The 20339-nt window shown below is 44.9% G+C and overlaps 1 protein-coding gene across 18 annotated transcripts in view; it reads left to right on the top strand.

Moving 5' to 3' along the window:
• Window positions 1-20339, top strand: part of ABLIM1 (actin binding LIM protein 1) — a 279086-nt gene that overhangs the window by 134046 nt on the left and 124701 nt on the right. For all 18 annotated transcript variants that reach the window (XM_066238282.1, XM_066238281.1, XM_066238283.1 and 15 more), the window contains exon 2: window positions 3185-3319. In XM_066238282.1, coding sequence (XP_066094379.1) covers window positions 3185-3319 — 135 coding nt within the window. The remainder of the gene's footprint in view (window positions 1-3184; window positions 3320-20339) is intronic.

Here is a 20339-nt window from a genome sequence, read left to right as displayed (position 1 = left end):
ACGCCTGCCAATAACTCGCTGGTAACTTTGGATAAGGAATGTAAGCTCTCTGCTCCTTGTTTTCCCCGTCAGTGGCATACGTAGGGACCACCCAGGCTCTGAGAGATGGAGCGATCAGTACAAATGAGCAGCAGAGCCAGCTGGCCGCCGAGAGGAGCGGGGAATTAATGTCGTTGCTATATCGCCACTGACTCAGCATATTTCAAAAACGTAGAATTGAGCCAAGGAACATGCTTTTGGTATTAACCAAAGTGCCAGCGGCTGTTATGTAAAACCAACCTCCTCATGAATCTTTAAAAAGGAGAGGGATTCTTTTGTCTACACCGATTTGAGTTGGGCTGAAGTAAACACCGCGTCTCCTCTGATCTTCGGCTCCTGTCACTCTTTGACAAGAACAGCCTATCGCCTCTCAGGCGGATTGTTCTGAGACGTGTCCGCCCAGGCTGATGGATGATGGGAAGGCAGTGTACACGACAGAGTCCCTGCTCAGCTCGGGGTGGACGCAGAGGTCATCTCTGGGCAGGGTGGACTTCGCCGTGTCATATATATTTCCAAAGGGAAATGGCTTGCAAAATGCAGATGCTGATCCCAATTCTGACCTTTGTGGCTGGTGACAGGCTCTGCGCTGGCACCTTGGTTCAGACAAAGGGAAGAGCCAAGAAGTGAAGTGATATTTTCCTTCCCTCATCATTACTCAGCACAGCTTGCTCGCTTAGCTATAAAAAAATCAAGTGTCAAGAGAGAGAGAGAAACAGCAGGGCCGCTCTTATCCAAAAACGCATTCTCCTTTATGAACAAGGGATCCACTGAGTTCAGCACTGTTTCCAGAGGGGATGGTTCTGTGGATTAGTCTTCCCCTCTCGCTCTGGTCTGGAACCTGCTTAGCCATATTATCTGAAATCTAAAGGCAGAGAGCTCTTAAATTGTAGCATGCGTAAGAATGAGCTGAGGAACTCACTGACCCAACAGATCCCCAACTCAGTTCAGTGGAGCCGAGGAATCTGCATTTAACCACGCAGCAGGCATGGGTTTCTGACTAGGGAGGGCTAGGCAGAGCCACCTTGAGGATTGCACCTGGGCACCCTGCCCAGCAAGTGTCACTATGGCACATACTGTGTCGCTCCCTCTGTAAGCCGAGTCTTAGCTGCTGCTTTTAGAACTGCACTTGAACTTGAGCTTGACCAAATGAGTGACTGCCTGAAACATAACAGTCACCCCCTAACTCATAACGATTTTCTGCTTTAGACAAATAGCATGGGAGGAACATGAGCTTGGGAGCTAGGGCTGCGTATAGATCTTTGAGCTTCCACTTGCTGTTATTGGGGCAGGCTGTTCAACTTCTCTGAGGCTCTACTTTCTCATCTGTCAAATGGGAACAATATTACCCACCTCAGAGGCAGAGAGAGAGTCAGGATGAAATAAAGTAACTTACGTGTAAGAGTCTAGCACCATGCCTGGCATTTAGTAGTTGCTCAATAAACATGAGCTTCCTCCGTTCTTATAGGAAGCAGGAATTTTCTTTAAAGAGCAACTCACACATTCTCCACTAGCACTCGAAGTATAAGTTTTTAACAACCTTTTTAATGTCCAGGTGAATAGATATGTTGGCCTTGTTGCATATCACTTTAGAAGTCAGTGGATGTTTAGAGATCTTGTAAAGGACGCCTCTCTTCAATTCCTGTCGGTAATACGGGCTTTGGTTGTAAACACAGGTTTCCAAGAGAGATCCCAGCAGGTAGATAAGGAAACGCAGGTGTGTCACAATGTCGGCACCTTCACCGGACACTGCCGGGGGCCAGTGCAGAGAATTCGGATCAGGTGTTCTGCCCGAAACGACACCTGCTCCCACTCTCAATCTCACAAGAAGAACTTTGTTCCTCAGAAGTTAGCTGATAATGGATTATTTGGACTGTCTTGTTCAAACTCTTTCCAGGCGAAATGAGAACATGGCCACGGTCGGCGAGAAACAATGCCCCATTATGCTCGTGGTGCCCAGCGAGCTCCTCGCTCTAGGTGCCTTTCTAAGTTTCAGAAATCTCTGCCCACCTCTCCCCCCTGTCCAGCCCCGTTTTACTGTGTGAGAGGATGAAAAAAGTCATCTTTGTTCTTTGTGCTGCTTGATTAATTTTAGGTTCATTATTCTTATCCCGTATGACACCCCCATGGCTACTTATGTTTTATGTATCACTCGGGTCTTCCTTCCGAGGACGCAAATCAGGAAAGGAACTTACTAGCAAAGAGTGCCTCTGCCCCCTCTGGCTGGAGAAACTGCAGGTTGAATGAAGACTCTTGGTTAGTGGACCCTTGGGGTCACAGGTGTCCCCTCGCTGACGTCTCCCTCAGCCCCCTGCGGTCCTGGGCAGGGCAGCAGCAGTATTCACTGCGAAGCCACGCTCTGGAAACTGAAAGGAGAGTCTCTGGGGCTCCATCACATGATTTCAGAGCCTGAAAAGCCTTCGATATCATCTGGTCCATCCCCTTCCTTGTTTTGCAGAAGAGGAAACTGAGGTTCAGAGAGGGCCACGTGGTTACTAATTTATTTATTTTTTAAATTACTGCCCGCAGGAACTGTGCACATAACAGGAGGCTCGGAATAGGCCTCCGGAAGGTTAAATAGGTTGCCAGAGTAACAGCAGGAGTGACCCTAGTAGAGTAGGGACAAACTAGCCCCCCCCCCGCATACATGGTAAGGAAGCATTTACTAAACCCTTTGGTGCACCCCCATTCTGCTGTGTTCTCAGGAGCTAGGGGAAGGAAGGAAAAGTACAAATGGGTAGAAAAAAATAAGAATCTAAGAAATGGTCCCCATTCTCAAGGAATTTACAGGGCAGTGAATTTAAAGAATTTAAAGGCATATTATAAAACATTGAACCAACCAATGTCATGTATTATGTGACCCAGTGATGCAGCCCTGGGGAAGTTTGGGAGGAAGAAAGAATGGTGGGGCCCAGAGGAACAAGCCCAGAGTGTTCCCTGCTGGACCGTGAAAGCACAGCTTCCTTATTTAATGTGCGTATGCCGTGATTGTGGCATGGGGGGGGGGGGGGGGGCTCAGCTCAGTTCATGCCTTTGAATTAATAGGTGGCTCACTTGATACCAAAACTATGGGGATGGCTAAGCATGCCCGTCATGACCCCTGTTGTAGGAACTCTGTCTGCTCACACACGTCTCTCTTCTCTTTCAGTGGCCCACCCCCAGGACCCTCACCACCCATCCGAGAAGCCTGTCATTCACTGCCATAAATGTGGGGAACCGTGCAAGGGCGAAGTGCTTCGGGTCCAGACGAAACATTTCCACATCAAATGTTTCACCTGCAAAGGTAGGGTGCCGCCAGCTTCCTGGTGGGCGCGGTGGCATGTCACAATGAGTGCTTGCCTGGGGACTGCTTGCCTTGTCCTCTACCTCCACACCAAGGGTGATACTGAGCATGCGCAGAAGCTCAGGAATCACTCCACTTCCCTAGTTCGGGGGGTGGATTAGTCTGAAGGGGGAAACTAGGTCACCCCAAGACCAGGGACACATAGGCCTCTGGGTATTCACTGAAGTTCTGGATCCTGGGAAGGGGGACTAATTGGAAAGGAGCAGTGTAAATGCAGTTTTGTGTTTTGTCCTTTTTATTTATTTTCCTAAGAAACGAGAGACTCCTACCACAAAGTAACTTTGTCCCAACAGCCATTATTTATAGGAGGGCTGGAAAACTTGTAAGATCGGGGTGCTGGGTCCCTGGCTCCTGTGGCGTGTGTGTGTGTGTGTGTGTGTGTGTGTGTGTGTGTGTGTGTGTGTATTGAGAAGTGAGAACCAAGCAAGAACACTTGGAAGCCCTCCAAGCAGAAAAATGCCTCTCATCCGGAAAGCTACCAACCTGAAGTTGATTTCTATTAACAAGCCTCCCTTTTGGGACTTATAACTGTTGGCATCTTTGTATCAAATATGCTGACCTGTTCTCCTGGAGCCAGGGCCAGGATGAGTGGGGGAAAAGAGAGTTGTTGGGGTTTTTTTTGGTTTTTTTGTGTGTGTGCTTACGAGCTGAGGGCATGTCTGGGTGGCTGAGGTTGGGGTTGAGCGATGTAGGAAGAGAGATAGAAGATGGACAAGATTGCGAGCCTGCTCTGTAGCTTTATTCTGTGCCCTGCACAGCAGTACCCATCCTTATCCCTGGAAACCACTTTCCATGTTTCATTTCAAGTCTGTGGATACAAAGGCTCAGCATTGCCATCTTGAGCCACCCATCCATGGCCAGGCGGCTCTCCAGTAGACTTCAGGCTGCCTAGACACCCGGAAATTACATGGAAAAGGAGGGGCTGGGCTTTTCTGATACCCGCAGCTGTTTCTTTCATTGAAAACCTCAAGTTTTCAGGAGAAAGAAAACCTCAAGTTTTCAGGAGAAAGAGCACTAGCAGGCAGCTTGGGTCAGAAGATGCAAAAGGAAGAAAGCACGAGCTGAACTCCCCTTGAACCTGACGTACTGTATTTCCCCTTGTATAAGACACACCTTAATTTGGGGGCCTGAAATTTGAAAAAAAAATGTATTACATAAACTTATTGGACTCAAGTTTTATTCATCATAAAATTCATACAACTCCTCATCACTGTCAAAACTCCCGTTAGCTTGTCTTCATTTGTGTCTGATGATGAATCACTGTCTTCAACAATGAGCGAGAAAAAGCGGGAAATGCAAGTAAAAAAAAAAAATCTATAACCGCTGTATAAGACGCACCCAGTTTTTAGATCCCCAATTTTTTGGAAAAGGGTGCATCTTGTACATGGGGAAATACGGTAGATTGCCAAAGGCTGTAATGTGCATCTTAGAGAGGGAGTCTTTAACCCTCTAAGTATGATAAACCCCTGCTTGCTTTCGGACAACCCAGTAGGTTGACAGGAAACACTAGAGTCACACTCAGCATCCTGACCACACTGTGACTCTGTGTGGCTTAAGTCCTGCCATTGCCACAAAGCAGCTCTGTGATATCAGGCAAGTTCCCTGTCTCTCTGTAGCTCCGTGTACTTCTCTGTAAGATAAAAAGGCTAGCTAGACCGTGTGCTATTTAAATCTCCCCAGCTCTGAAGTTGGCTGGTTCCATATACAAATAACCATCTACGTGTGCAATATAGAGCCCAGAGGCGCCGAATTAGAGCCTCGTAGGTAGCACATCAGAGAAAAAATATTTTCTGGTTACCTCCAGTTTAGCTGAGTTGGAGTTAAGCCTTGGGTTTTGTTTTATTTTTTTGCTCATAAATTTCCTGAGACATGTCTCAAGGGGTAGATTCACTAAGAAATAAATACAATCTGTGAATGATTGCAGCCCTGTCTGGCTCTTGTATTTGTAGCTGAAAGTACAGGGCATTAGTCTCTGGAAAGATAGTCACTTTCAAAACATCCAAGTGTTACGGGAAGGTTATGCTTGTTTATCCCCGTGGGGCAGATGCGTCCTTGACTTTTTTTCTCTTCTAGTTTAAATTTAAGGACTGATTGTAAGTTATGTGTGTTGGGAAGTTGCTCCATATACTTTGTTTCATGCTATGAATATGTTTTCTAGAAAGTTGAATTTTTGTATAAACTGCATCATCTTTTGAGAGCACTTGCTATTTGTAAAAATTATTTTTAATTTAACGCTTTACTAAAATAAATGTCATCTATTCTAATAATTTGTGTTTTCTCATAATCTGTCACTGTCTGCTGTTTTATGTCTCCAACTTCCTGGGGTCGCCCTTTCCTTAAATATCCAACCAAAGTGGCAAGACTTCTGCCTTAGAGTCTTGCAAACTTATGCCTTTTCCCCAAGATCCTAGAGTAGTGTTGTGCAATAGAAATAGGATGTTAGCCACAAATATCATTCTAAATTTTCTAATAGCTGTATTAGAAAGGTAAAAAGGGACAAAACGGTTTAAAAAAACCAAACATGTTCATAGTGCATTTTATTTATCCCCATGCATCCAAAATATTATCATTTCAACATATAATCAATATAAAAATTATTGAGATATTTGATATTCTTTATCATTTTTTTATACTAGCATAACAGCACATCTTAATTTGGACTAGTCACATTTCAAGGCTTGAGAGCCACATGCCATGGCTCCACTATCAGAGATTCCCTGAGGTGCTCAGCTCCAAATTCTTACCAGTACCACTATTTGTGGTCGCCCCTTTATGAGTGCTACGTCTTTTGCGTTGCGTCACCCTGCACTGGACGTGATTCCTCTTCTCCATTTTCCCGAAGTGCCGCTCACACGAGGCAGCTGTTTCCGCAGACGTTCCTGAAGGCTGCGGACCGCGGAGGGAGCTCCAGCACAGAGCAGGCCGCCCCTGCCTATTAGTCTCAGACCGTCTCCAGGACAAGACATTTCTGAAGATATACCAGGGTCATTTCTTTCTTTCTCTTTAAAAAATTAATAGACTTGCATTTTCAGAGCAGTTTTAGGTTCACAGAAAGACCGAGCAGAAAGCACAGATGACGGCCATCCCTCATACTCATTTCAGAACCTCGCCGGCCGCCATCTTGGGAGGGAGGGCTTCCTCTGTCTGTGCAGACCCTCCTCCCCTCTGCCCCAGGGACAGGGCCTCGCTGTCAGGTCAGGGCTCTTTATTTCCCCAGGGCCTCTACCTCCTGCAAGTCCGCTAGGATGGTCTCCCGGAAGCATCAGAAGTCTCCCCCTGAAAAGTGCTGTCTTCCACCCAACCCAAGGGGCCCAGAGTGCAGCGACGTCTTAAAACGACACTTTGTTTTCTCCCCGTTCTGTCTAAAGTCGAGGCTCAAGTTCAGATGGTGAGCTCTGTCGGCGAGCACCTGCTGAAACAAGCCCAGGCTTTTGGTCAGAGCTGGCTGAGTGCAGCGAGGAAGCCGCAGGTTCTGACTGTGGTTTGGAGCCAGCGGAATTTCTCCCTTGAGCCCTCTCCCCTCTGCCCCACCCACTCTCCTTCACACACACCATGTTGGAAAGCCTCATGGCTCTTGAACGGCACCCGAGCTTGCTTTCCAGAATTAGCAAAACTGCCCTAAAATGCAAATGCCTGTGGGAATAAAAAGCAGAGATGAACTCTTTTACTAGAACAGGGTTGAGAGGAGGAAGAGGACACTAACCACGTCACGTGAGAGCCAGACAGATACAACAGTGGGGAGACTTAAACCAGTGACCAGTCCTCGACTTCCCAGATGGAGCTGTAACGGGATCAGGGTTGGTGAGCGGGAATTTTGTTGGCAAGTCCGTCTCCCTTCCTGAAATGTTTAACATATTGGGATCTGATAGCTCAGGAATTATTTCTCCAATTAGTAAATGTTAATTGAACACATAAGGCATGCAAGATACTACGCTAAGAGATAAGAATAGAAGCGACAACACACCGTGTTTGTCCTCAAAAAACTCATGGGATATTTGAAAAGACATATAAATAAGCAACACTAATGGTACCAACAAGTTAATAAGTGCTATAGTGGAGAGCTGTATAGCATGCAGGTTCCCATAGGAGAGCTATAGTAGTGATCCAGATGGAAGTTATGTAGCAGCAGGTGGGGTAGAGAGAAGGGGACGGAGTTAAGAAACATTACAGTTAAGGTTGATAGGATTTGATGACTGTGTGTGAGGAGTGAAGAAGAACCCACGTTCTCAGCTGGTCTGCCTGGGTGGTCACCATCTAAGGAATTCCAGGAGCACTGGACCGGGTCGTGTGGGAACGGAGTTCAGTTTGGGGTACACTGAGGCTGAGGACACACGGGACATCCAGAGTTGGGTAAGCTTGGTACTCAAAAGATACTATGTTGGGAAAAGAAATTTGAAAGCGTTTGACATCTAGATGATGGCGGAAGCTTTATGACGAAGCGTGAGATTTCCCCGGGAAAGGGCAAAAGGCCGGAACTGAATAAGAGAGAACGCCAGCATCTTAAGGAAGTAGAACGCAATTCCCATTGTAACCTTGGAAAATGTGCCCATCTGGCAATGAGGTGAGGAAATAGGTTTACTTAATGGATGGATTCTATAACTAAAGGAAAAAGAGATCCCCAAGCTTCTGTTATTTTAAAGAACTCAGTGGGAGTAACGTATGGCTTCAGGGTTCTGGATGGAGCTATTCTGTTTCCTCACTACTCAGTAGCTTTGTCTTTCATCCTTGCCCATTAGTGGCAATCATCCCACTGTCTTAAGGAATAAGAAACCTGGAAAGAAATGAGAGGCGGTCATCTCCGCCTGCATGTGGATGCATGGGTGTTGAGCAAGGATCTTCTCTGCTGGAGTGGCTTCTAACAAGGGACAAGCTACCAATCAATGTCCATCATGTTTAAGTATCTCTTTAAATGTAAATTATAATTTATTTAAGTTATATATATGTATTATATAGTTCATTATATGGACATATTTTATCATTTGTTATAATTGTTTATTTACCTTGAGAATTTTTTTTTTAGAATGATATACCAGATTAATTTTTTTTTTATTCCAGAAAGTTCTAAAGCACTTAGAAAAACTCAGAGAACAGAGGCTCAAGGACTGTGTAGCCAAATTTTCTGTCTTCAGGGAGCCTGTCATAGACTATCCAGTATAAGATTTCCGCTACTCCCTCTGTCAGACCCCTCCGTGATTTATCTTTTTTCCTTAACACTTGCCATTATTTGACATAATTATTCATTTATATTTATCTTCTACTGGAGAGTAAGCTTCTTGAGGGCAGAGGTTTTTTAATGTTTGTATCCAGTGCCGGGAACAATGTCTCACACGCCAATGCTCAGTAAGGTGAATGAACGAATGAACAAACAATAACCCTATATTTCTTTGACACTTGAATAGTAGTAAATGTTTCTAATGGCAGAACTTGTCAGCAAGATTTAGCAAGTGCCTATTATGATAGATGTCCTCAAATGGTTCCTAGGCAGTAACATGATCTTCTGAAAAGGGAGAGTGTGAGTAAAGCTATCTGTCGTTGATTACAGAGCTACATGTCTGTCTAGCAGATACAGCAGATAAGAGAACTGTGCTGAAGGCTAGTCTCAGGAAGCTTGTGGTTAAAACCTTGTGGCTGCTTAGGTTTTTATGTTGGTTTATTTAGATCCTTAGTTTTGTCGTCTGGACTTTCATGGGCAGACCGGATGTGGATTTTGCAGGGCTTAAGTAGAAAATTGATAAAACTCCAGTAAAATGGAATTAGTTTCTTATACCCCCTAAGAACTGAATTCAGGCTTTTAATACCTATTTAGGGAATCTTAGTCATTTGAAAATCGATTAAAAGGGAGAATTAGCCAGGATGCAAGAAAAATCGGTGTAATCCAAGTGTGTTCCTTTCTCACAACAAACCACTTTTATATCATTTTTTTGTTTATAAAAGGATAATCCTGAATATTTTATATTTTGAATGTTGTACCAAGTTAAAGTGTTAACTAGTCAAATAAATATAATTTTGATTATTTAATAGTTAAGGTTGTGAATTCCTAACTGGAACAGGATAAAGGCTCATAAATTCTCCAGAATACACCGCTTAGCAATTTCTACTCTTGTTGGGAGGTAATTGTCCATGGATGTCTTGTAAACAGAGGCACTGGTAACTTTTTATTCTGAATTACTTTTTCAGTGATGTTCGGACAACAGACAGCCTTAGAAGCTAGAGATAGTGTTTCCCACTAAAGTGGAGGGCTGATTTGTTTGCTGTGTGGTATTATAGAGAGAATATCTATGTTGGGGGCAAAGGTTGGACAAGTTTGCTTGCAGCTCATTGTAAAAGATTGGGGTTTCCTAAGCTGGGGGTTCCTCAGTTATGGCACAACCCACTGCAAAGCCAGCACCGAGCCATGTCTACTTCTCCTGCCTCTGGAGGACTTGGGGGACGTCCGGAACCAGGTCACAGTGCCTGCCATAAGTAATAAACTCTGTTGCTTCTGACTCAGGAGTTTCTGCTAGCATCCATAAAACTAGGGCCAGCTAACTAGTTTGCTAGGAAAATCTCGGGTTCTCTATAGTTCTTGACAGCTCTGAGTTCATGTCCGTGAAAGCTTCTTTCTTTAGAAAGGAAATGTTGAAGTTGACCAACTTGATCAAGAGAGAAGAAATTTTCTAAGAAAATAACTTGTACCGCAAAGGTTATGGGAGAGCTGAAATTTTTTACAAATGTTTTTAAAGTGAGCATTTAACTAATTGTGTTGCTGTGGGTTGTTGTTGTTCTTTTCATCTTCTGACTGTGAGCCTCGGAGTGCCCCAAGCTCAGACCTCATCTCTACGTCCATTTTCTAGTGACCTCATCCACCCTCGCGGTTAAGTGCCAGCTGTCCCTGACAGCACCAGCTCTCTATCATTCCCCAATATCCAGAGTGGTACCCTCAAAGGCCTTCTCTGCATAGTAGGCATTTCAAACCAAACTTCCTGATGACTAGCGCCATCCCCACCCCTAACCTTCTTCCTCTCCTCCAGTCTTTTAATTTTTTTCTTTCTTTTTTTTTTTTAAATTAAGTGAGAGGTGGGGAGGCAGAGAGACAGACTCCTGCACCACCCTAACTGGGATCCACCCAGCAAGCCCACTATGGGGTGATGCTCTGCCCATCTGGGACCATTGCTCCATTGCTTGGCAACCAAGCTATTTTAATGCCTGAAGCAGGGCCATAGTGCCATCCTCAGCAGCCAGAGCCAACTTGCTCAAATGCATAGTGCCATCCTCAGCAGCCAGAGCCAACTTGCTCAAATGAGCCATGGCTGTGGGAGAGTGGGAGAGAGAGAGAGAGAGAGAGAGAGAGAAAATGGGGAAAGGAAAGGGGTGGAGAAGCATATGATTGCTTCTCCTCTGTGCCCTGGCCAGGAATCAAACCCGGGACATCCACACACCAGGCTGACACTCTACTGCTGAGCCAACCGGCCAGGGCCCAGTCTTATTTTCAACAGCTGTCAAGGCCTGTTTCCCAGTTTCTCAGACTACAAACCTTGGGGTCATTCCTAACTCCTTTTCACTCACATGCCACAAGTAATCCACCAGCAAATCTTATCTGTTTCCTAATATGTTCAAAATCTGACCATTTACTCCTCTACAAAAGATCACCACCCTGTTCCTAGCCCCCGTTACATCTCTCTGCATCTGCCTTTGCCCCCCCTGCAGTTTATTCTCAATGCAAGAGCCAAGGTGATCCTTCAAAAAGTCATATTCTGTCACCTGCCCGAAGAATTTTTTAGTCTTTCAGAGTGAAATCCGAAGACCTTAATTTGACCTTCAAGGCTCCTCCCCACATAATCTTCTAACCTCATCTCCCACCCTTTTCTCCCTGGCTCACTCTGCTCAGTGTGATCACCCTTAAATCAATCACACACTGAGCAGCCTCAGGATCTTTGCACCTACTGTTCCTTTTGTCTGACAAGATTTTTATCTGGATACATGCCTAGTGTTCTTTCTTACTTCCTTTGGTTCTCTTCTCAAATGTCACTTGTCAGTGAGGTCATCCTCAACACCATCTGATATTACAGATGCATATATGTGCATCTGTGTGTGTGTATTTAGATACAATTCAAGTTATGAATGGTTAGTGAGAAGCATGGAGAACCTCAGTGTAAGGTATTTTTCCCCGCCGAGAAGGAAGGAAGGGGCCGGAGCCTCGAAGTGTGGAATAACAAAAGGCTTTATTGAGTACAGAGCACGCATCCCGCCCGGCGAGGTTCCCTGGCCCCGAGGAAAGGTGGAGGCCAGATGGAGGCCAGGGAAGTCGCAAGTAGTGACCCGTGTGGGAGATATTTAAAGGGTCCCTAAAGTGGTTGAGCTAATATGACGTGGTGAAATCTCACTGGCTGACAGACAGTCACTTTTTTCCAAAGGGTTCCTGTGAAGCCTCTTTTGGTGAGCTTGGTTGTGGGCGGTCCTAGCCAAAGTTCACGGGTCTGGGTTCCTCACGTGACCATCCCCCATTATCCACCAACTTTACACTCAGTAGATACGATATATCAGGAGAAACCATGTATGTGGTTTGAACGCTGCCTGGAGAAGGGTTCTAAAACACCTTAGGGCAGGTTTTTAAAGTGTGGTCTGAGAAGCACCAATCCCAGTATAACCTGGATGCTGGTTATCCACTCAAATTCCTGGTCTCACCCCAGTCTCACTGATTAGAACCGAATAGGCTAGTACCTAGCATTTTTAAGAAGATCTTTAATTATTAGACTCACCAATTTGAGAACCAATCAAACTATGGATATGGGGCTTAAGCTGGTGGTAGGGTAGCCTATGAAATTCCCAGAAATTGGGCTTTTTTGCAGAACAGCTTCATTAAATGTAGAATTTAGGTAGGAAATACTCAGCTAAGAGTAGATATAAAAATGTATGTTCTAAACATACTTGACTAGTAATATGGAAATGGAAAAGTCAAGGTCTTTAGATATGGGCTATGAATTCTGAATGGGACAAAAGAGAAGGTATAGAATTCTCTATGGTACGGTTTTTCTGTGCGCATAAGTTCAGAGGGATATGCCATAGACTGAATCATTTTGTTCCCCTCCCAAATTCATATGTTCAAACCCAACCCCCAATGTGATGGTATTTGGAGGTGGGACCTTTGGGGGATGGTTGGCTCATGAGGATAGAGCCCTCATGAAGGGGATTAGTGCTCTACTAAAAGAGCCGAAAAAGCACCCTTATTTGTTCTGCCATGTGAGGACAGAGAGAGATGGCCCTGTCTGAACTAAGAAGCGGGCCCTTCCCAGACGCTGAGACTGCAGACCCCTTGATCTTGGACGTCCAGCCTCCAGAACTGTGTGAAAGGAATTTATGTTGTTTATAAGCCACCCAATTCTGTTACAGCAGCCTGAATGGCCTAAGGCAGGATACTAATCAGACGTTCAAATACTTATACAAGTATGATTTACCAACTGTGGTTCGTGCAGTAAAAGGAAAATACAAGGAGCTGCGTGAGCAAAGATGTGAGCTTGCGACAGGAGGACTTGGTGGCTTCGTGCTGGGGGGAGGGGCAGGTATCAGGGAAGGCTCCTCCCACCCCTGTCCTTTCCGGAAGAGAAGTTTGAGCTGACAGATAAAAGATGAAAATACAACAACCACTCAATTCCTTCTAGTAAAAAAAAAAAGTCAACTAAATGGACTTTATAATTCTGAAAAAGCAGATGTGTTCTTTTCTTACTAAAGTCACTTAATTTTTGCATAAATCAACTGGAGAATACTGAGCCTTCATGGTCTGTGACTCTCTACCACATGACACGTTTACAGAACATCTATCATCGATGCATTTACTGTGCTGTGGAGGCTAAAGGTCTGTGTGACACGCACCTACGCCTAAAGACCTGTGACCTGGTGGCAGGTGGTGTGCTTACTAGTGGACAGTGGCTAGGAGCAGGTCAGGTGGAGGTGAGTGGTCAAAGGCTGCAGAGATCACCCCGAGCTCTGTGGTTTGGGAATGCTACTGAGGAGGGGACAAGATCTGATGAAGCACAGATGTTCCAGAGAGCTTAGTCACTTTCCCGGAGCTGGAAAGGGGCGGCGTGCTGGTTGTGGTCAGCGGTAAGGGCTGCCTCGTACAGGCAGTGGATGGTGAAGACAGGCGTGGGACTAGAGCTGACCTCGGCCTTCATCTGGACAAGCAAGAGTCTACCAGAAATGAGTGGAACCGTGATGTTCCCATTGTCACTCGAAAGATGGCATTTTAAACATTAATTATAGTAACTTTATTCCTTTTCAAAAATGGAACTAGTGTTATATGTTATTTATAGCCACATAGTTTTAAAAAGACTTCTGAACATGGGGGTGTCTATGCCAATTTTTAAAAATCTGATCATGTTACCTCTTCCCTCTAGGTAGGATTGGATTGGCAGAAATCCTCACATACAATTATGTTTTAATAGAGGCTGTTGCCACTTAGCAATCTGAGTCTTAACTATGTGTTAAAGGATGTGGAAAATGCTACCTTTTGATAGGTTTCAAAAATCTCTTGGCCTCTGCAATATTCAGTCCTTCCAGAGAGACCCTAAACATTAAAATTACTTTTAAAGTGTTTATCTAAAACTGTTAGAAAATTCAGTTTACAACTGAATTCTTCCAATGTCAATGAATTGCAATATATTTTTCCAGAATTATTCCTTAAAGATTGGGTTCTGTGAAAGGGGTTTGGGAAAAGCATCCCATCTCTCAGAGCAGTTTCCATTTCTGCCGCCTTAGGGTTTTGTATGATGTTCGTCAGCTCAGAGTCATTCCAGGCTAAAGATGTGCATATAAAATGCAAGGGTTTTGAGACATAAAATGAATGGAACTTGGGTGATGTGGGGTGATTAAATATGCAGATGAATGGTTTTCTGTATTTAGGTATTTTTTTAAAAAAAGGAAAATTATATTATCTGATTTATATGCTATAAGAACTAAATCTTTCTATTTCTCATTTCCGAAATGGAACTGAAGATAGTGGTAAGATGATGAATTTGATTTTCACCACAATATAGTCCATGTGATTTGACCTTAATATATATATATATATATATATGTCAGAAAGGTAACATGATCACTTTTTTTTATGTCCAAAAGCATGCTTGCTATCCTGAACAGAAAAGGCCATTTATCCTATCATCAGTGTTTCCTAACCACAGATAGGCGCTGCGGTTAGGAAAGTTCTCATTTCAGAAGACTGTTCTCATTCGTAACCGCCTCTGTGGTTCTGTCTGCAAGCTTACGTTGCCTGCATCTGTTGGTACGTGTAAAGTAAACGTTTAACCATTGGTCCTCCTTCGGCGGAAAAGAGCTGATTATTGACTTCTTTAAAATAACCCCACCATACACTCGAAGACTTCTATCACCCTGACCTCTTTTTCTCTGTTCTAATCCCAGTTTCATCTGCTTCCTCTTTTAAGTGCTCTCTCCCAGCCTTTAATTATTCCTGTGCTACCCTGTGCTGCCAGGCTGGTTCCTTCCTGTACCCCTTACATCGTGCAGCGCTAACCGGTGGCGGTCTTCTTCTCTGTAATCAGGGCCTTCTTGGTTTTGCTAAACACAGAGTAGAGGCTATCGGACCCTACACGTAGCACCTGTGAGTTAGAATGGCCTCATGAGTTGTTGAGTTACAGTCGGCTCTAGGGGCTAAGGAATTTCAGTCTTAGAAGACTCAGAGAGGTTGGGAGAGGGCGGAATTACCACTTTGGCTCCACTACTTTGATGCCAGTTAGGTACTTTCAGAAGCAAAGACAGGATTAGCGGTTCAGAGTCATGCCGAAATGCCCTTTCCACATGCTGTGCCAAGGAACCTGGCTCCGCCCGCACTATCCAGAGTGGAGCCTGGTTTAAAGCAATAAGGGACCGAGGGGCAAGGGGCAATGGTTTGCCATCTCTCTAAGTATTATAGAAGACATAAAATAGCGTAAGAAGTCGTCTCCGTCTTTAACTCGCATTGAGAGGGGAGAAAATCACAGTGGCAGTAGCAGGTATAAGACCACATATTTCAAAAGATGAGGCAAATGTCAATAATTGTTCTGAGCTCTGAGGCATTGGAGCTGGGGGGACTGGAGGGAGCTGTCAGTTTCTGAGGAAGTCAAACCTGAGCGAAGCCAGGAAGCTGGGTGGGGTTGGCATCGCAGGAGGGGAGAGGAGGTGTCCATCCCACAGGGAGCGGGAGGGTCAGGCTGACGGGAGGAAGGCCCCGGTGTTCAGGGAGCCGGAGGGTCAGGCTGGGAGGGTCAGGCTGACGGGAGGAAGGCCCCGGTGTTCAGGGAGCGGGAGGGTCAGGCTGACGGGAGGAAGGCCCCGGTGTTCAGGGAGCGGGAGGGTCAGGCTGGGAGGGTCAGGCTGACGGGAGGAAGGCCCTGGTGTTCGGGGAGCAGGAGGGTCAGGCTGACGGGAGGAAGGCCCTGGTGTTCGGGAAGAGTGACATGAACATTTGGAAGGTGCAAGATCAGAGTGTTAGGCAGAGCAGGGCAGAGTGGAAGAGCCACCTGATAACAGTGGTCTCTTATTGGAGGTGTGCAGAGGAGGTTGGACAGGAGAGAAACGAGAGGTCAAGAGCCCATTAGGAGGGTTGACAGACCACATGCTAACTGCATTCTGTGACCTCTGATAAAAATAGCACTGCATCTGTGCCCTGGGTTCAGCCTGTAGACACACCTGTAACCCTACCGAGGCTGTCACTGGTTCCTGGGAGTTCAGAAAGCCAAAGATGTGCCACTGAGCTCTTCCTGGAGACCAAAAAGGGAAAAGGGAGTGAGAGAATATCAATCGTAATAAAATTTACCAGTGGACCCCCGGTTCAAACGTGTGGCCTAGTTTGGGGTAAGCAAGGTCCCATGAAGCACAGGCAGCCTTTTGTCTGTCCCCTGCGCACACGCAGGCTGTAGCTGGTACTTCCCATTATTGACGTAATCTGTGCTAGCTGAACTGTGCTTGCATGGAAGACTGTTTTTCCTCCATTAATTATTTTTTCTCCCATTGATTTTTGAGAGAGAGGAAAGGAGGGGGGAGTAGGAGGGCGAGAGAAAGACAGAGAGCGGGAGGGAGGAGAGAGAGAAGCATCACTCATTCTACTTAGCTGTGTACCCACTGATTGCTTCTCATATGTACTCTGACTGGGGCTTGAACCGGTGTCCTGGGGACCCAGCTGGGGACCTCGGCTCTCCAGGACGAAGCTCTGTTCACTGCACCACTGACCAGGGCTAGCACGGAAGACTTCAATACCTGTTTTTATGTTACAGGCCAAATCTTAGAAGGCAAAACAAACAAACAAAAAGTACATTGAAAGATATTATTGTGGGTGATATCTCTGTTATTTTAGCTGGTTATAATTCATATTGTTTGCACATGAAGTTTTTCTAGCGTTAAAAACAAACTTAGCACGTAGTGAAAGATTTCATTGACAACAGAGATGCCAGAATGGTTCCCTTCCAACCAATTCTCTTTACTTATTAGTGTGAATTCAGACTGAATGAAGAACAGCCCTTGCTTCGGGGCCCATGTTTGCCATCTGGTTGGACTTCTATGTATCTTCTTTCCCAGAAATGATCATTGAATTTTGCAAACATTTAGAAGCTAATTTTGAAAAACTGTATCAGTGTGTTTTTTGAAGGTTAGTATTTGCTTCCAGAACGATCCATCAGCAGTTATTTCTGGTGGGAACCTGCCCCCTCACGTCAGTGTTGATGAGTCTCTGTTCAGCTATTCTGAGCTCTGGGCTCCAGCCTATGTTCTTCTGAGCTTCAGTGCGCGATACTTTCAAACCCCTGCGCTGGCTTTCAGAGCAAAGACTGATTCACTGAGACCCCTCCTACCCGGCCGTGGAATTTTGGGTGTTTTGGGAAGACACTGTGTCAAACTCTACTTTTGTGTTTTCTGTGAGGAAAGCATTTGAGGAAATACGTAGAATCATATCTCGGATGAAATACAGATCTTCTCAAATTCAGGTGGAGTAGAGGATGGGAAGTGTGTGGTAGTCACAGCGCCAGTCCACTAGTGAGGGCCGCGCCCTCCGCCTGTCCCACCCCCAGCTCCAGTGCATGGGGGCAAAGAGGAGGCAGGGACAGGGCTGGGCCCCGGCAGGGCAGGGCGGAGCAGGGTTTTGACCTGGCTTTGGTCAGGTAGCACTTCTAGAGCATGTGGCCCTTATCACCAGAAGTGAGCAGGTGTAGCCCGGGCGCAGCCATGCGGGCCCTGCACTCCCCTGGAGCAAGTTCAGAAGGACTCCGCTTGCCCTGTGATGGACTAACCAGCCAGCCGGCTGAGTGCCAGACCGGAGAACCAACGTTTGCCCTAAAAAAGAGAAGAAAGGACCCACCTAAGGCTCCCAGCCCCCAATGAAAACTCCTGTGTTGCTCAAAACTAAAATGAAAGCATTGATCACATTGGCTTAACATCCCTCCCTCTCTTGCTGGTATGAATTGATTAAAACACAAACGAGAGCGGCCGCCCCGCAGAGATGTTCAGTCTACTGATACAGACAAGGAAAATGTCTTTTGCATTTTCCCCCCAAGCCTGCCTTTGGGCAGAGTTCTACGTATTCCCTGCTCCCCTAAATTTGGGGCAATATGAATGAGTTGACAGGCAAATGCAATGCCGCTGACATGACTTAGTTGCAGCATAAAATGTTAACTGCCGTTCGTGCCACGCACGCGCGGTTCTGTTTCTGCCCATTTCTGATGCCTCCATACTGTGGTCGCGTCCTGTCCCCTGGTATTTTCACTACATAGGCAGCTCCTAGTATTGTTGTTGTTGTTGTTTTTAAGATTTAAGATATTTAAATGTGCCTATTTCTAATTTCACAACTTTTACATCAAATTACTTAAATGGATATATTCCTACTCAACTAGTTAAAAGTGTTCAGTAAATGAATAGAAGACCTTCACACCTACAAGGTAGGCTGGCTGTTTGTAGCCGTGCCGCAGCGATCTTGCAAAGCAACAAGACTCAGAGGGGCCTGCAGTGGGCCATGTTCTAAATAATTGATCACTGAGAAGAACGCAATCTCTTTCACTAGCAGCTCTCTCTATTTTTTTTAATGAAAAAAATCTGTCCTCTTCCCTGGGCATATGTTGACTTTCAACTAAAGCAAAGTCAACTGGAGCACCCAAAGTTAAAGATCTAAATAGTCTTAAAAATCTAAAAACCTACTGAAGTTTCTGATCTTACTGATTGAGATCTTTTGTGACCTCTTGGAAGTGAAAGCTTTGTTTTGTGGAAAAGTATTTTTTAACACACTTTTAAGAAGTTAAAAATATTTTCTAAGCTGTTCATATAAAACAGACCAAAGCTTTCAAACAATTTTTGTGTTCACTATTAGATATTTTTGGTTAAAAAAAGAGTATCCCCTTTGTCAAAGTGTAATTTTCAAAAATTAAATATACGACACTCATACAAATAGACAATGAACATATATCAAAGATCTATTCAACTCATTATCGAGGGAACCCAAAGGATGTTAAACCTAGTTCAAGAGGAACCAAAGGAATGCGATTATAAAGGCATTCAGGGAAGGATGTCGGGATAAGAGGCCGGGGTTAGATGCAAACTGATTAACGGGCAAACAGGACAGAAACCATCTGCATTTCTACTGGACAGGAATCTGCAAGTTGCCATTACCTTTCAACACTTGGGCCTCTAGTCAGTAGTAAAGAGCTTGTTAAACACAGACCCAGTCCTCTGGGTAACAAACTTCTCTTTGTGTGAGCTGTTAATACTCCACTATGACGTTGGAAGAGCATGCTTCTCTCGCTTATCTTGTTTACAAGTTTTGAGTCATTTTTCTTAACATCTTATTCTTCAAACAACCTTCTGCTTATATGAAGTACCTAAAGTGTCAAATTTATAGAGATGGGAAGTAGAATGATGTATGCCAGGGGCTGGGGGCAAGGAGAATGGGGAGTTATTGTTTAATAGGTACAGGGTTTCCGTTTCGCATGATGAAAAGTGTTCTGTGCACAGATGATGGTGTTGGTTGCACGACAGTATGAATGAACTTAATGCCACTAAACTGTGCACTTAAAAATGGTTAGGATGGGCCTGACCAGGAGGTGGCACAGTGGATAGAGTGTCGGGCTAAGATGCGGAGGAGCCAGGTTCGAAACCCTGAGGTCACTGGATTGAGTGCAAGCTCATCTGGCTTGAGCCACAGGCTCACTAGCTTGAGCGCAGGGTCGCTGGCTTGAGTGTGGGATCATAGACATGATCCCATGGTCGCTAGTTTGATCCCAAGGTCACTGGCTTGAGCAAGAGGTCATTCGCTCTGCTGTAGCCCTCCCCCATCTAGTCAAGGCACATATGAGAAAGCAATCAGTGAACAACAAAGATGCCACAACGAAGAATTGACACTTCTCATCTCTCTCCCTTCCTGTCTGTCCCAATCTATCGCTCTCTCTGACTCTCTCTCTCTCTCTGTCTTTGTCAAAAAAAAATTGGTTAGGATGATAAATTTTATGTTATGCCTATTTTGCCACAGTTAAACATTTTTTTAAAGTGAAGAAAAAGTTTACAATTCTTCATCCTCCTGAATTAACCAATAACCCTCAGTTTGTGTTAGTTCACTTTCCCTTGTTCATAAAAACTTAAATAGGTTTTTAAAATGTGATTATTAAAATTCCTTACTCTGTGACATGTGTTCTTTTCACTTAATGATGTGGCCAGGCCTTTGGATTGTAGATATTGACCTAATCCACTCTTTTTAATACAGTACCAGCTGCACAGACTGAACATACCATAATTTATTCAACTATTGCTCTATGATGGACATTCAGGTGGTTTTTAAAAATTATTACTATTTTCTCTCTTTCTGCCAGTCCAAACATTGTTACAGTGAAATTATTTTGGTACAGAGCATGATGCTAATGGCCAGGAACTGAGTAGGGACAGCACGAAGGCAGAGGAGGGAACGGGTCAGAGAAACATGTCGTTGGGAAGACAGGTCAGTTTATTGGTCAGTTGG

This window comes from Saccopteryx bilineata, chromosome 7 (genome assembly GCF_036850765.1).
Source record: "Saccopteryx bilineata isolate mSacBil1 chromosome 7, mSacBil1_pri_phased_curated, whole genome shotgun sequence".
Lineage (NCBI taxonomy): Eukaryota > Metazoa > Chordata > Mammalia > Chiroptera > Emballonuridae > Saccopteryx > Saccopteryx bilineata.
The sequence above is the reverse complement of the archived record's forward strand: the minus strand, read 5'-3'. Positions and strand labels throughout refer to the sequence as shown.